General features: G+C 41.3%; 1 protein-coding gene across 1 annotated transcript; it reads right to left on the bottom strand.

Moving 5' to 3' along the window:
- Positions 1-9760: 9760 nt before the first annotated feature.
- On the bottom strand, positions 9761-15536 carry LOC121235915 (calcium-dependent protein kinase 10-like). The gene is made up of 7 exons (XM_041132351.1): positions 14696-15536; positions 14297-14440; positions 14009-14161; positions 11716-11831; positions 11432-11599; positions 10650-10880; positions 9761-10374 (listed from the first exon to the last, which is right to left on the bottom strand). The coding sequence occupies exons 1-7, from the start codon at positions 15360-15362 to the stop codon at positions 10201-10203; spliced, it is 1653 nt and encodes a 550-aa protein (XP_040988285.1). The 5' UTR covers positions 15363-15536; the 3' UTR covers positions 9761-10200.

Genomic DNA, 15536 nt, shown 5'->3' on the forward strand with positions numbered 1-15536 from the left:
AGCGGGAGATAGGCTCAACCGCGTAGGGTGCGAGTGTGTGGCTCAACTTGGCGAGAGAAGCAGGAGATAGGCTCGATCGCGTAGGGTGCGAGCACGGGGCTCAACTATGGCAGGATATGTATTCCAACGGGTAAGGTGCGAGTACGTAGCACGGCTATAGTGGGAGATGTACTCGATCGCGTAAGATGCAAGTATGTAGGTTGGCTATGGCGAGAGATGTACTTCATCGTGTAAGTTGCAAGCGCATCGCTCACCTATGGTGAGAGATGTTCTCTACCACGTAAGGAGCGAAGGTTGGGCAGTCGAGTGACCTGTCCATTGTTGGGTCCTAGCTCAGCTATGGCAGGAGACATGCTCAACTGCGTAGAGTATGAAAGTCGGGTAGTCGAGTGACTTGCCCGCCTGTTGGGCGCTAGCTCGGCTATGGTGGGAGATATGCTCGACCGCGTATAGTGTGTAGGTCGGGTAGTTGAGTGACCTGCCCGATTGTTGGGCGTTAGCTCGGCTATGGTGTGAGATGCTCTCTACCGCGTAAGGTGTGAAGGTCGAGCAGTCGGGTGACCTACCAGCCTATTGGGTGCCAGGGGGACCGAATGGCCCCTAGCCCTTCTCGTTTGTTGACTTGTTGTCCAAAATAACCCAGGGAAGGCATCCATGGCTCGAGTGTAAACACTCTGCGTTTGCTAGAGAGGATGCTATCTCAAGATTAATGTTGGGCAGCCGAAAGACTGGATCCACACTTCTTGTTGAGGTAGGCCAAGCCGCCTTAAGGCTGACAGACCTGTTGACCCTCAATGGGAAGGTAAGTAGGAGATGTTTGACTGTGTTGCAAAAGTCAAACTAGTAAGTGTAAATATTCTCCAATTACAAGTGCGAAATTCAAAACCTGACCTGTTGTCCTGGAGTGCGGTGAAGATTAGAGGCTTGGCATTTGCTGGAGGAGATGTGATCCTTAGAGAATCGTCGGGCAGTCGAAAGACTGATCCCGTACTTCATAGTGAGTTAGGCTGGGCTACCTTAAGGCTGGACCTGCTTGTCGACTCTCAACGGGAAGGTAAGTAGGAGATGTTCGATCATGCTGCAAAAGTCTAACCAGTTAGTGTAAACAATTTCCAATCACGGGTGTGGAACTCATAAATTTGAGCTGTCTTGCTAGGGTGTAGTAAAGGTTTGAGGCATTACTCGTTTGGCATTTTGTTGCTGGAGATGGAGTGTGGCGAGGGTCTAAGGTGTTTATCCGTTTGGTGTTTCGTTGCAGGAGATGGAGTGTGGTGAGGGTTTGAGGCATTTATTCGTTTGGCATTCAGTTGCAGGAGATGGCATGTGGCGAGGGTCTGAGGCATTTATTCGTTTGGCATTCTATTGCAGGAGATTGCTTATGGTGTGGCGGTCATTCGAAAGATTGAATCCGCTCTCCACCAAAGGATAGGTCAGGATGCCTTAAGCCAAGCCCACCTCTTTGTTCCCCCCAGGGAGGTAAGTTGTTGAATAGCTAAGGAGTTGGTTCGCTTTTCACTGTGATGAGAGTGGGGTAACTCGCTGGGCAGTTTGAGACTGGATCTGTTCCCACTCGTTGACATCACATGGAAGGTAAGTGTTGGGTCAGGCTGGCGCTGATCCCACTTTTCTTCATGGAGGAGGTCGGGGTAAGTTGTCGGGCAGCCGAGGGGTTGGACCTGCTCTCCGTCGTGGGAGGAGCAAGATGGCCTTGGCGCATCTTGCCCTCTATCTCCCACGGGGAGATAAGTTATTGGGTAATTTGAGACTAGACATGCTCCTACCTGTTGACGCTCACGAGGAAGGTAAGTGTAGGGCAGCCGAGGGCTGGCCCACTCTCCACCGCAAGAAAGATAAAGCAGCCTCTTGTGTGACTCATCCCTTTGGTGCCTCACGGGGAGGTAAGTGTCTGATGGCTGAGAAGCCAGTCCGCTCTTCATTGTGATGAAGGCAGGGTAAGTTGTTCGGGAAACTGAGAAGCCGAACTCGCTCTCCTCGTGAGGGAGGTTGGGCTGCCTGCCCATCCTTTAATCCTTAAAGGGAGGTAAAGAATCGGGCAGTTTGGGATTGGACCTGCTCTCACCCGTTGACATCATAGGGAAGGTAAATATTGGGTTAGGCTGGCGCTAATCCCACTCTTCGTCATGACGGAAGTCAGGGTAAGTTGTTGGGCAGCTAAGGGGCTGGACCCGCTCTTCGTCGCGGGAGGGGTGAGATGGCCTTCAGGCATATCTCGCTATCTCCCGCATGGAGGTAAGTTGTCGAGCAGTCTGGGACTGGACCTGCTCTCGCTTGTTGACACTCACGAGGAAGGTAAGTGTCGGGCAGCCGAGGGTTGGCCCGCTCTCCACCGCGAGAAGGATAGAACAGCCTCTAGTGTGACTCATTCCTTTGGTGCCTTGCGGGGAGGTAAGTAGTCGTTGATGGAGACTTCGTTGCTTGAGATACGCTGATGGAGATTACGTTGGTAGAGATTACGTCGATGAAGATTATGTTGGTGGAGATTACGTTAATGAAGATTACGTTGATGGAGTAATACTGAGGCGTTCGAACGGTGTCTGAGTGTGGCGGGGCATTTAGCAAATGTCTCGCGCTATAAGAATCAGTCGTGTTAGTAAAAATAAAATCCACATAAGTTTTGAATGAGACAAATCGGGGTATTTTAGCCGTTGTAACTAGTTTTGCTTGACCGAAATTGCCCCTTACTAGTTGCTATTTCTTTTCTTTATTGCTCCTTTTATTATTCTCTCTTTGTTTTTATTTTCTTTTTTCAACTTAGTCAGTTTACTGCTGGGGAATTTTTCTATCCTTAAGTATCTTCGAAGCGATGTGGATTTAAGTATCTTCGTCCATCCTTATGCACTGTGCACTAGTGTGTGCCCTCGTGTGTATTCCAAGTGTGCTGTATACTTAAAGTACATGAAGCAATGACACTTACAACTTAAGTGGCCGGGGAGTTTGGTTCCCGATTTACACATTGCGTGCATGGAAAAGCATTTAAGTGCAGCGCACTTAATCGTTTGGGCAAGGAAAGGTTCACTCGCCCCTTTTCTACAATAGTACTTTTCATAAAAATAAAAGTGAAAAGGCTGAAGATACTTATCTGGAAGAGTTTCATCTGCTCCTTCGGAGATTATTTCTCGCGTCAGAAAATCATCTTTCTTCCTCTTCCGGTGTAAAAATAATCTCGATTCTATAGACAACGTCATCAGTTAACATCTAAAAATAGCGCAACAATCCAGAAGGGGAGAAAGATCCATTCACGGCCTCGTTGAGGTTATTCTGGGCCCTAGTCTAGATCAGTATTGTGTGGAGCCCCCAACAGTGGTTCGGTGTGGTTGTACGGTATTCGGCATAAATCCATGATGATGAACAGTAAATAAATACAGGGAAAATAAAGAGAAGGAAACACATAAATTTACATAGTTCGGCACTAAGTCTATGTCCACAGGGGTTTGGGGAGAGAAGAATCCACTATAATAAACTTGTTTTACAGTCTCTCATTGTCTCTCATCCTCACCGTACAATCGATCTCGAAGTTCTGTCTTCTGAAGGAGATATTGTCATTGAAACTCCTTTCATTGGGTTGAAGAAGCCTTCGAGGAGAAGCCTGGTCAAAAGTTCCTAGAGTCGTATATGCCCTTGCCTTTGATCTCCTGCCCCATTTGCTTTGTGTCACTTTTCTTTACTTTATGTCACATCACCCATCCTTTATGTCCACTCCCCTCTTTTCCTCCTTACATCTTAACACCATTCTCAGCATTTTGTCTCCTCTTTCCCTCCTGATGAGTTCCCTCTGTTAGGCTGGGTTTAGGAAATACCATGGGCACGTTATATTTTATCCCTTACAAGTACGTTTATATGTTTCAAAACCTCTACTACAAGGAAAAAAGATCAACAAAGACTATGAAAGACTCGAGTTTTTTGTTATTGTTGCGGAATGTTGGGACATGGCCACCATGAATGCGATCAATGGAAGACTGAGATAGAATCCTATGAAATGGAAATATTTCCATATAGACAGTGGTTATGTGCTGGGAGTAAGGAATGAGTTGGGGAAGATAAGAATAGAAATGAGAAGCTAAGCGCACATCACCGCCGGTGGCAACTCCGGTGAACAACGAAAGGAAAGAAACAAGCCTGGCGAAAATTATCCTAGACTATTTTCAACCACTCTTTACAGCATCTGATCAGAGGGGCTCCTTTGATTTTTTGGGGGATCTGGCAGGGTAAGTCAATAGCAGCATGAATGAAGAGCTATCTAAGGCTTATACTGAAGAGTAGGTGACAAGGGCATTGAAACAAATGAACCCTACAAAAGCCTCTGGACCTGATGGCATGGCCCCCTCTTTTTTCAAAGTTTTTGGCATATAATAGGAAAATCATTCACTGTAGTAGTCTTCCAAGCTCTGAATACTGGTGAGTTCCCAAAATTTATAAATCATACTTTCATAACATTGGTGCCAAAGAAGAAATCTCCCTTGAAAGTGACAGATTTTCAACCCATCAGCCTTTGCAAAGTTATTTACAAACTTATTTCAAAAGTGATTGCCAATAGATTGAAACTAGTGCTTCCTTAGATAATCTCGGATTCTCAAAGTGTCTTTGTACCTGGAAAGCTCATAAGAGATAATGTATTGATAGCTTATGAACTGATCCATTACTTGAGGCAGAAGAGAGTAGGAAACAAAGGCTTTATGTTTTTAGAATTGGACAAGAGCAAAGCCTATGATAGAGTAGAGTGAGATTTTTTACAATTTATTATACACAAACTGGGCTTTGATAACAAACTGATAAAACTGATTATGATGTGTGTCCAAACTATCTCTTTCTCTATTGTAAGAAGATTTCCCCCACTATAAATGAAAGGGAGCAAGATCGAAAGCTTGGCTCGAAGTAAAGAGCCCCTAACCTAGCCTACGGGAAAGCTCCTCCATACACAACTTGCAGGAGAGATGGTACTGTAAAGGATGAGACTTGTCGCTCTAAGGCCCCCTCAAGTAATGTCCAGGCCTCAAGTGCCCACCCGCATGGAAAGTATAATATATGAGGAACCCTTGATTACAGTATGAGACTTGTCGCTCTAAGGCCCCCTCAAGTAATGTCCAGCCTCAAGTGCCCACCCGCATGGAAAGTATAATATATGAGGAACCCTTGATCTACTGACAAAAAGGGTATGAATGGACCATAAGGGAGACAGACTGAGAAAAGAAGGTCGAATAACCACGCCGCATTAATGGCTACTGAGAAAAGGAGGTCAGATAACCACACTGCATTAATAGCTCCACCACCCGGACAACACGCCACATTAATGACGCTATCGAAGAGCCACGCTGCATTTAAAAACTCTGACACAAGGAATAGTACGGGGAACACAGACATCATGGTAGCAGGCACTATTTGCTCATAGGCTTATAGTATAAATAGCAGATCCTAGGTATGAGAATATATCTCTGATTCCTAGACTCTCTTACTTATTTTCTACCTTCCAAGAATACTTACTAACTTTGGCATTAGAGGTTACCCAACCCCCAGGCCGCCCTCTCAAAATCGCAATCTTTTCTACCTTGTGCAGGGCTCATTTTTTAATATATGAGTTGTCGGAGCTTGGCCCAAAAGTGTGCGAAACACGACATTAACATCTGTATTGATTAATGGAGAGCCAATAGGCTTATAATTCCTAGTAGAGGGCTGAGGCAAGAGGATTTCCTCTCACCCTATCTATTCTTGTTGTGCACTGAGGGGCTTATTAGCTTATTGAAGGAAGCTGACTGCAATCACTCCATCCTTGGCATTAAAATATGAAGAGGAGCACCTCGACTAAACCACCTTTTTTTGCAGATGACAATGTTATATTTTGTAAAGCAGACGCTTAGACAAATAGGAGAATGCAACTATTGTTGAAGAAATACGAAAATGCATCAGGTTAGAAAATCAACAGAGAGAAAACCTCTATGGTGTTAAGCATGAATGTGCCAATTGGAAAGTAGGAAAAGATTATGTCTTTGTAGGGTGTTACCTAGGTACAACAAAATGAGAAATATCTTGCCTTGCCTCCAGTGATTGGAAGATCCAAATCTCAAGCTTTTTTAGAGATTAAGCATAAAGTTTGGCAGAAACTACAGAGTTGGAAGGAGCATATGTTCTCTCAAGGGGAAGGGAGGTGCTAATCAAACTTATGGCACTCTCAATCCCTACCTATGCTATGAGTAGCTTCAAGTTACTTGGTAGTCTATGCTCTGAACTTGAAAGTATGATGGCTACATTCTAGTGGGGTTAGAAAAAAGGTGAGAGGAAGATACATTGGATCAGTTGGGCCAAGATGTGCGACTCCATATTCAGACGTGGCCTAGGCTTCAAAGATTTGAGAACTTTTAATATGGCGATGTTAGCAAAATAAGGGTGGAGAATATTACAAGAGGAAGGAAGCATGTTGCAGAAAATTTATAAGGCAATGTATTTCCCAAAGGTTAATTTCTTTGAATCCTCTTTGGGCAATAATCCTTCATATGCCTGGAGAGGAATTTGGGAAGCAAAAAACCTGCTTATCCAAGGCATAGATGGATTATAAGGGATGGAAAATCTGTGAAGAAATGGAAGGACAACTGAATTTTAGGTCATCAAGCTCTTTATAAGGAACTCAATAATATGAAAATAGAAGAGAATGAAGATACTGTAGATAGTCTTATTGATAGCAATACTAAGTGGTGGAATATCAGGAAGATTAAAACTCTTTTCAATTCAACTATAGCAGCAAACATTGTGAAGATTATTATATGTCCAAGAGACCATGAAAATTAGAGGACATGGACCCCAGAAAAGAATGGCAAGTTTAGTATAAAAAGTGCATATAGATTTTTCAGAGAAAAACAGAACAACTCAGGAGAGAGCTAAGATGCAAACAGACAACAAGCACTTTGTCATACATTATGGAAATTGAAAGTTTCTAACAAATTCAAAGTTTTTGCATTGGAGAGCCTGTAGGAATGGACTACCCACCTTTTTTAATCTTAGACAGAAGCATATTGAAGTGGAAGCAAATTGTAGTTTCTGGTAGGATGATATGAAAGACCTTCCACATGCCATCATTTATTGTCCTAACATTGGAAACCACGGGAACATATATGTAAGGCTACTGCAAGGTATCAACAAGGATATGAATATGAGAGATATAACACTAAGTGTGAAGGAAAAGAGCACTATTGAAGACCTTGCTATGTTTTTCCTAATAGCATGGGTTTTTGGTATCGAAGAAATAAGATGATGCACGATAAGGTACGTCTGGATCCTAATCTGGTGATTGAATATGCTTTATCAATTCAGAATCTTCACAAGAAACTGAAAGCTACTCCAAGCACGAAGTCGACAACCTATTGTAGTTGGAGACCACCTCCTCAGGATTTCTTAAAGCTGAATGTAGATGGAGCAATATTTTTTTATCAGCACAAGGCAGGCGTGAGAGTTATTCTCAAGGATACAACGAACGACAGAGTGATGGCTGCTAGCAAGCTAGAAAATGAGGTCCATGACCTTGAAAATATTGAACTCCTAGCCATGTTTCGAGGCTTATAACTTTGTGTAAATATGGGCATTGATGATATTATACTTGAGAGTGATTGCTTGTTGATGATCAAAGAATAGAGTGCTACTAATTCCCATTCTTCTCTAAGGATAGCGGTGAAAGAAATAAAAAGGCTTATGCAACTTTTCAGAGTCTGCAAAGTTCAACATGTGAATCGATTAGGGAACGAGGCAGCCCATAAGCTCGCCTCTTATTCTTGGAATGTTGAAAGCATTGAGATGTGGTGAGATAATGTTCCAAATGTTGTTTCTCAGGTCATTTGGCTTGACAAAAACAATCTGTAATGCTTCTTATCAATAATATGGTTTTTTTCCTATAAATAAATAAAAAATCTTTGTATAACTGTGTTACTTTTTTTCTAGCAAGTTTGTGTCAATAATGTATATATCCAACAATTCAATAATTTAAAGTCTCGTATGTACTGTCAATTGTTTTAGTAATATTACTCTTCATTCTAAATGTTGTAATCTCTAATCATTTTAAAATAGTTTCTTATTTCAACTAGGGATGATATCCGCATATGCGAGGGCGGGGTCACCCCTTCCCCGCACCCTGCCCCTGCATATGCCTGGAGTGGTGTTTCAAGCCCCACACCCTACCCCTGGGAGGCAGGGGCGGACATCCCATCCGCCCCGCCCCATGCCCACTTCAAAGGTATTGATGTTCCGTTTAGCCTAAAAATTATTTCTGGGTCCAAAAATATTGGACCCAAACTAAAATTATTATATAATTTAAATTGTAAATTAAAATTAAAATATATAACAATAATTTAAAAACTGATAACATAAAAATTATGTTATCAATTTTTAAATTTGTTAGACTTGATCACAAGAGTATTAGACTTCTTAACAAGATTGTATTGTGGATTGTGAGTCCCACATTGGTCAAATAAGGCTTTTGTATTGCTTTGGCCTTCTATATAAAGGTTGACCTAGGTGGCCAATGCAATACATGTACAATCTTATGAACAAATTTAACACTCTTGTGAACAAGTCTAATAAATTGTAATATATAGTTATATATATACAATTTGTAATATACAATTATTTATATATATATATATATATATATATATATATTATAAAAGGTGGGGGCGGGGCGGGGCGGGAGTGAATCCCATCCTTGGCCAATGCAATACATGTACAATCTTGTAAACAAATTTAACACTCTTGTGAACAAGTCTAATAAATTGTAATATATATTTATATATATACAATTTGTAATATACAATTATTTATGTATATTTATATATATTATAAAAGGCGGGAGTGAACCCCATTCGCCCCTAATGTGGGTGCCAGATGCGGGCAGCGGACGAGGTGACCCGCCCTACCACACGGGGGCTGACGGGGAGCGAGGCAGCGGGGGCGAGATCCCACTGCCCACCCCTAATATCAACTACTTAAATGACATCCATTTGAAATGTGTCATATATAGTTGACGTGTATCCCTCTTTGTGTTGGATCCCCACTGGCTGTTGCATATGGTGGTGGTCATGAAAGAAGAAGGTTGATGACAACCATGAGACGAGTCTGAGGTGGTGGAAGTACCGTTACGTGGAAGCCGATGCCGATGAGGTCAAGCCCATGGTGGCGACAAAATCATCCATTGAGGGATTGGAGATGGTAAAGCTCGAAGAAGGGTAAGAGCTAGGTGGGTGGGATAGTGTATGATCTGCATGGAAGAGTTCTAAAAGGCAGCAATATTGGAAGTCACTCAGATGTTCAGATACCCAAAGCCTAGCGTCCATTGAGTCTGAGAACAAGAATATTGATTATGGATTCAATGTGAGTTCGAAATCATTAGATCAATCTTGCAGAATCATACAGTTGTTGTCTGTGATGGAGTCGGATCATTGAGAACAAGAAAGAACTGACCCTTTTTATACTCCCTTTTCTTGGCATACTCCATATAGTTATGATCTAGTAGCAGTTGATTAATCATGCTTGAAAATATGTTGTAATGTGATACAAGAAGAGATTTTTCTTTCTTGTGATTAAATTAAAGGTAAAAGATCAATAGCGATAACATTCCAATGACAGCGATCAAAGTTTTATTCTTCATTATACAAATAAGCCTGTGTGAACCGCATTTAGATTTTCATTATCCAAAGCAACACTCAAGCCTAGTATCTTTTTTCACAAACAATTGGAAAGAAGTCATCAAATTAAGTGGACTTAATTTCTCAGAAATTAGGTTGGCTTCATATTGATGCAATAATAAACCATTAAAAAGTTTCTCCAGTGTTCTCAATTCCAATAAACAACTCTTAAAGTGGTTTCTGCACAATCCTAAAAGGGAAAAAAAGGGAAATAACAATACATCAAGCATGAAAAACATAACAAATATACAAGAATTATGTGACACTTACTAAAAGAACACTTGGGTCCATTATCTCTGTCAACAGCCGATGAACCCCAGTCAATTTGCAGCTTCAAACAGGCAAAGGCCAACTTAAGTCCTCCAACAGTAACCAAAGAATATTTTGTGTTCCCCTGTCTTCGGCTGATTGAAAATTTTGTACTTGGTGAAAACGCACATGCCATATTTTCGTGTACAGCAATGATAAAAGGAAAGAAACTTCTCGGTGGCACAAACAAGAAGACCATGAAAACTTTAGCTCATACAGCAATAGCTTGACCAGTAATACCATCATGAAGCTGCAAAGAACCGTCCCTCATCAGGTTGAGGCTTAAACTCTTAAACCTCTCCCTAGAATACTGTCGAGATGCCTTTCTCCAATCAGTTCCAGTTTTCATCATGGCAACGAATTCCTCATAACTAATGCGCCCATCCTGAAAAGAATTTCCAAAAGATCAGGTTGAACTGTACAAGCCATTAGAGAGAGAGAGAGAGAGAGAGAGAGAGAGAGTTTTGATATCAGAATGCTCAACATCAATTTTAAAATCTTGATGACTTCAACTCTCTTTGCAGCATCTTGACAAGTTCCAAATATTTATCACTATTACCATTTCGTTTCCTGTTTCAAGATGTTCTAGAAGTGATGTTTCTAACAGGTGGTAGGTCCTGAATTTTAAATACAAGAGACGGTAAGGCTTGAAAGACAAACCTTGTCAGTGTCAACCTCTCTCATTATATCATTCACCACATCAGTATCAGTTTCAACCGAGTCATCTGCTAAGCCTTCCCGCAGTTCATTTGATTCAATATATCCGCTTTCATCTTTGTCGAAAAACATAAAGGCTCTGCGGAAATGCTCATCATTCTCCATCCTTTGCAAGTGAATTGTTACCGCTACAAACTCTCCATAGTCCAGTACTCCATTCCCATCCACATCAGCCTAAATAGATATCACAACTTGTAGTCTATTAGTTTGGATATTAACAAAAACAAAATACAACAAAATCTATAATAAAAATTTTGGACAATGGAGCACTGAACTATATTGAACAGAAACCAATGCTTTCAGATGTTGTGATCTGAAAGCATTTATCAATCAATGAGTGTTGACATTACAGTGAAATCTCAACCAAAATTTATCCTCTTTATGAGTCTCACTTGTCTAGGAAACATTATTTCAACATACATAGTAATAGTCACAAGTGTTAAGTCATCCTAACTGCTTATAAATACTAGAAATTATCAAGTTTCAAAGCATTTTCACTTTATTGAAAACATAGGGAGGTGCCAAATTTTGCATAGTGGTAAAGAGCAAATGGCATCAGCAGGATTTTGTGGGTAGTAACATGAGGACAGAGGCTTGAGAAGAAAAGGTCTAACCAAAGGGGAATCCAAGGTATGCTGTCCAGTGAACCATGTATGATAATTTTTATCTCTGAAAATAACTGAAGTGACTTTCAAATCTGCACTTAAACAAGCATAGAAATTTACCACTTCCATCAGCATTTTTATCTCTGGTTCAGCCAATTGTGAACCAACTTTTCGAAGCCCAGTCCTCAGTTCTTCATATGTTACTTTCCCATCCCTGTCCGTGTCCATCAATGTAAACATATCTCTGATTACTTCTACCTCTTCAACAGACAAGTGTTCTGCAATTACCTACATAAATTGATCGAACAAACCCAAATCACCAACCAAAGTCAAATTGTACATCACCACACTTATAGTCAGAAATAGAGCCAACAATTACACCTAAAACCAAAATAGATTCTTACTCGAAGAGCTTTCTTTTTGAACCTGTTCATCACAGAGAACTGCTTGAGTCTTGACCGCACAATATCTCCCAGTGGGACATTTGGCGCTTTCTTTGCATTTTGCAGCCAGGAGTGATCTACCAAAAGATGAAAGAGAAGAAAATACAGATTAGTATTAGCAATTTCAAGAAAGCTAGCCATACTGCAGAAAAACTCAAACTCCAAACAGTTCAAATATATCAGCAGTTCAACAATTTTCCTCCTTGTACCAACCAAAATAATGCACTGCCTCCAAGTGATATGAGAATATACATTTGTGTCTACAAACACATGCCTTTTTAATAGCTGTTTAATAGCCCGTTTTCAGATAGAAACTTGTCAACAAAGAAGGGATTACTGCACTAAACACAAGGATATTGCGAGTAGCTTTGAATACAATTTCCATTGAAACTACATGAATGTTATTCGTCAACTTACAAGTAGAAAAGAGTAGTGAAGTCCAGCCTTTTATCATGAATACATCTTAAAATGATTCATTCTAAGAAAATATTGTCTATGGAAAGCCACTGACAATACAATGTGATTCCCAAATAAAGTCAGCCCAATGAAGTGATCACAAAAAGTGGTCTTCAATTTTATTTTCAAATAAATTTAGCAGGACTTAGGAGTGGGCTATCGACACGGTCAAATATTTCAGATTTACCATGGCAGTTTCTGAATAATGAAGAGATCATAGTCATCAAGATCTTGAGAAACAAGACAGTTCAAAGAAAGGCTATCTAGGAAGGTAAGAAAAAGAAAAAAGCACAGTATTGGAGATATCATCAATCTTGAAGACATAAAGCAAGCCATGCATGATGTAACTATGCAAGTAATTGCCTCATACCAGCTATTATCTTCCAGGAGGCTGAGTCTGCTGATTAAGTCTTAAGAGACTCAATCACTACGATAATGGCAACATCAAACACAAAATACACCTTCCATACCCTTTCAAATTTTTTTAATGTCTAAAACCTGTAAGCCTCCTAAGATTTCAGGGCATGGCACAACACCCAAAAGTTCTAAAGTCAAGTGGAAAGATGCAAACTATTATGTAGAGGCCATGGTTAGCCTTAACCACATAAAAGTATACACACTGTAAAAATGAATCAAATTGCTCTACAATTAAAAAGTGGAAAAAATATCACAAGGTGGTAAGATAATTATTATCATGGTGAGATTCATTTTGGAATTCACCATGTTGGACTATATGATGTATTGTTTTACTAAAAAATATAAATGTACACGCTCGTTGACATAAAACAATATTTTTCTCGTAACATTTAAATGATTGTAATATAATAACATGAGTTGGCTAATGATCTATTGATACTTTCTTATTTTTTTTATGTGAAAAATATACGTATAAACTTAGATACATTTAATGGGTTCATTTGCTTGATATTGTTAACAAGTGTATAAAATTTAAAAAGACTTCGAGAAGGGCCTAACATTTATTTTCTACAGGTGACTCGTGGATCTATTTATATCACTAAATGCCTTTAAGGGTGTACGAAATGCCTCGGGTGGGACGACGCATAGCCCTCTAGTCTACCTGGGGCCTTGGGGCTCCACCACTACCCAACCTAGGAATGATTCTTTCTGATCCCCCCTCAACCCAAAAGTAAAGCGAGCGACTACAAAGAGTGTTCGAATTTTCTTAGTTGTTAGCCCCTTTTACCGGGAATGGAAAAGCCTGAGTACACCAGCCAAACCGAAAGTTTAAGTTAAATCCAAGTGGTTCAACGTTAAGATATCCCTTCTTCCTCTTTGCAAACCACTCATGAGATTTTCTATCAAGCAATCTAAAAGGCTAAACCTGAAATCCAAGTCAAAATCTAGCAAACAATAGTATTCCATGGTCATTTAGATTGATTTTTTTCCCTGATAAATATGGTCATTTAGACTGATGATTAAAATGATACTGATGATCATGCATAATCAAATGGTAAAACTATCTCAAGCAAGTGAATCACTATCGTAAAACCTTCTCATGACAAGAAGAATAGAATCCTAGAAGAGGAGAGTGAGACAGCAAAACATTCTCTCAACACCGCATTAAGCCCTTGGGTGGAACCTCAACTAAATGAAAGCCAGAATTTAGAGTGGTGAGATTACTGCCACTAAGGTGCATCACTTAATTCCCAAAAAGAAGTCCATTACTAACCGACCTAAAATCTGGAACCAAATTAACAATGAAGCTTCGAAAACTATTCAACTTTGTATTGAATGACAGCAAGTCAAACCCAGTATCACAAACTGCTAAAGAACTTACCAAGCACTTGTTGAGCAGTCAACCGCTTTCTGGGATCCGGCTCCAGCATCTGTCGAACTAGGCCCTTAGCACTGTCAGATATCTGAGGCCATGGTTCCCTCTTGAAATCGATGACCCCCCTTAAAATCGCAAGAGCAACACCCTGTTCGGTCTCTGCCATAAACAGTCAAAAAAGGGAAAAGCTTCACAATAAAAAATATAAGATTTTCACCGCCACGTTCATGAAAGCTGGCTTTAATAGGGAGAGAAAAAAAAAAAAAAAAACAACACAAAAAAAAAAAAAAAAACCTGCCCAAAATGGAGGAACCCCGCATAACAGAATATAAAGGATCACGCCGGCGCTCCATATATCAACCTCTGGTCCATAATTCCGTTTCAACACCTCCGGCGCCATGTAGTAGGGACTCCCCACGATTTCCGAAAACCTCTCCCCTAAGAACCACAATAAAACAACAATCAACAATCAACAAGAAATCAAAAATACAATATTGGAAAAACCAACAATCAACCCAAAACCCACACAGCATGTGTCACGAGGAAACGGAAATCACTTGCATGCGAGGCTTAATCATCACAAAGAGCCTGAAATCAACTAAAATATGAAGCAAAACCATAGGCCCTTGGAAAAAAAAAAAAAAAAAAATCCAAAATCACAAAAACAACCGAAATTAACATCTAGTACCGTACCTTGCTTAAAAAACACGGAGAGACCGAAATCGATGGCCTTGAGCGGCGAATGCTCCTTCTTATTGGCGAACAAGAAATTCTCAGGTTTCAAGTCCCTATGCATAACCCCATTGGCGTGACACATCCGCACCACCTCGGCTATTGTCCTCGCTACGCTCGCTGCGGCCCTCTCGCTGTAATGCCCCCTCGCCACGATCCTATCGAACAGCTCCCCTCCCTCGCACAGCTCCATCACGAGGTGCACGTTCTCGTTGTCTTCGTACGTCGCCTTCAGCTTCACCACGTTCGGGTGGTCCGGAAGCGTCGACATTATCGCCACCTCCCGGCGCACGTCTTCCACGTCAACCCCCGTCCGGAGCTTCCGCTTCGAGATAGACTTGCAGGCCAGTGCCTCCTTGGTCTCCCTATCCGTACACAGGTAAGTGATGCCGAACTCTCCCCGGCCAAGCTCCCGGCCGAGGATGTACTTGTCTCCGATACGGGTGCGATGGGTTAATGAAACGATGTCCTTCAGCACTCGAATGGGGGCGGGAGAACGAATCGAGTCCTCGGCATACGGGTTTGGCTTCCGCTCAACAGTTCTCTTCTTCTTCTTCTTGCGGTTTGTGCGGTTAGAGTTCCTCTCAGCTTTGGCGTCTCCTCTAACGCAAGCATTACAGTTTCCCATGCTGTAACAGAGGCACAGACACAAACCGAGAGAGAGAGAGAGAGAGAGTTATTCAGTGTCGCTGCCACTGAAAAACGGTGCGTTTCGGGTGGTGACGGCGCCGGTGAGTTACACTGGCCGGGCCAGCGGGGAGAGAGAAAACGCGGGGTTTCAGTTAGAGGACAATCAAGGGGG

This window comes from Juglans microcarpa x Juglans regia, chromosome 6D (assembly GCF_004785595.1).
Source record: "Juglans microcarpa x Juglans regia isolate MS1-56 chromosome 6D, Jm3101_v1.0, whole genome shotgun sequence".
In the NCBI taxonomy this organism is placed as follows: Eukaryota; Viridiplantae; Streptophyta; class Magnoliopsida; order Fagales; family Juglandaceae; genus Juglans; species Juglans microcarpa x Juglans regia.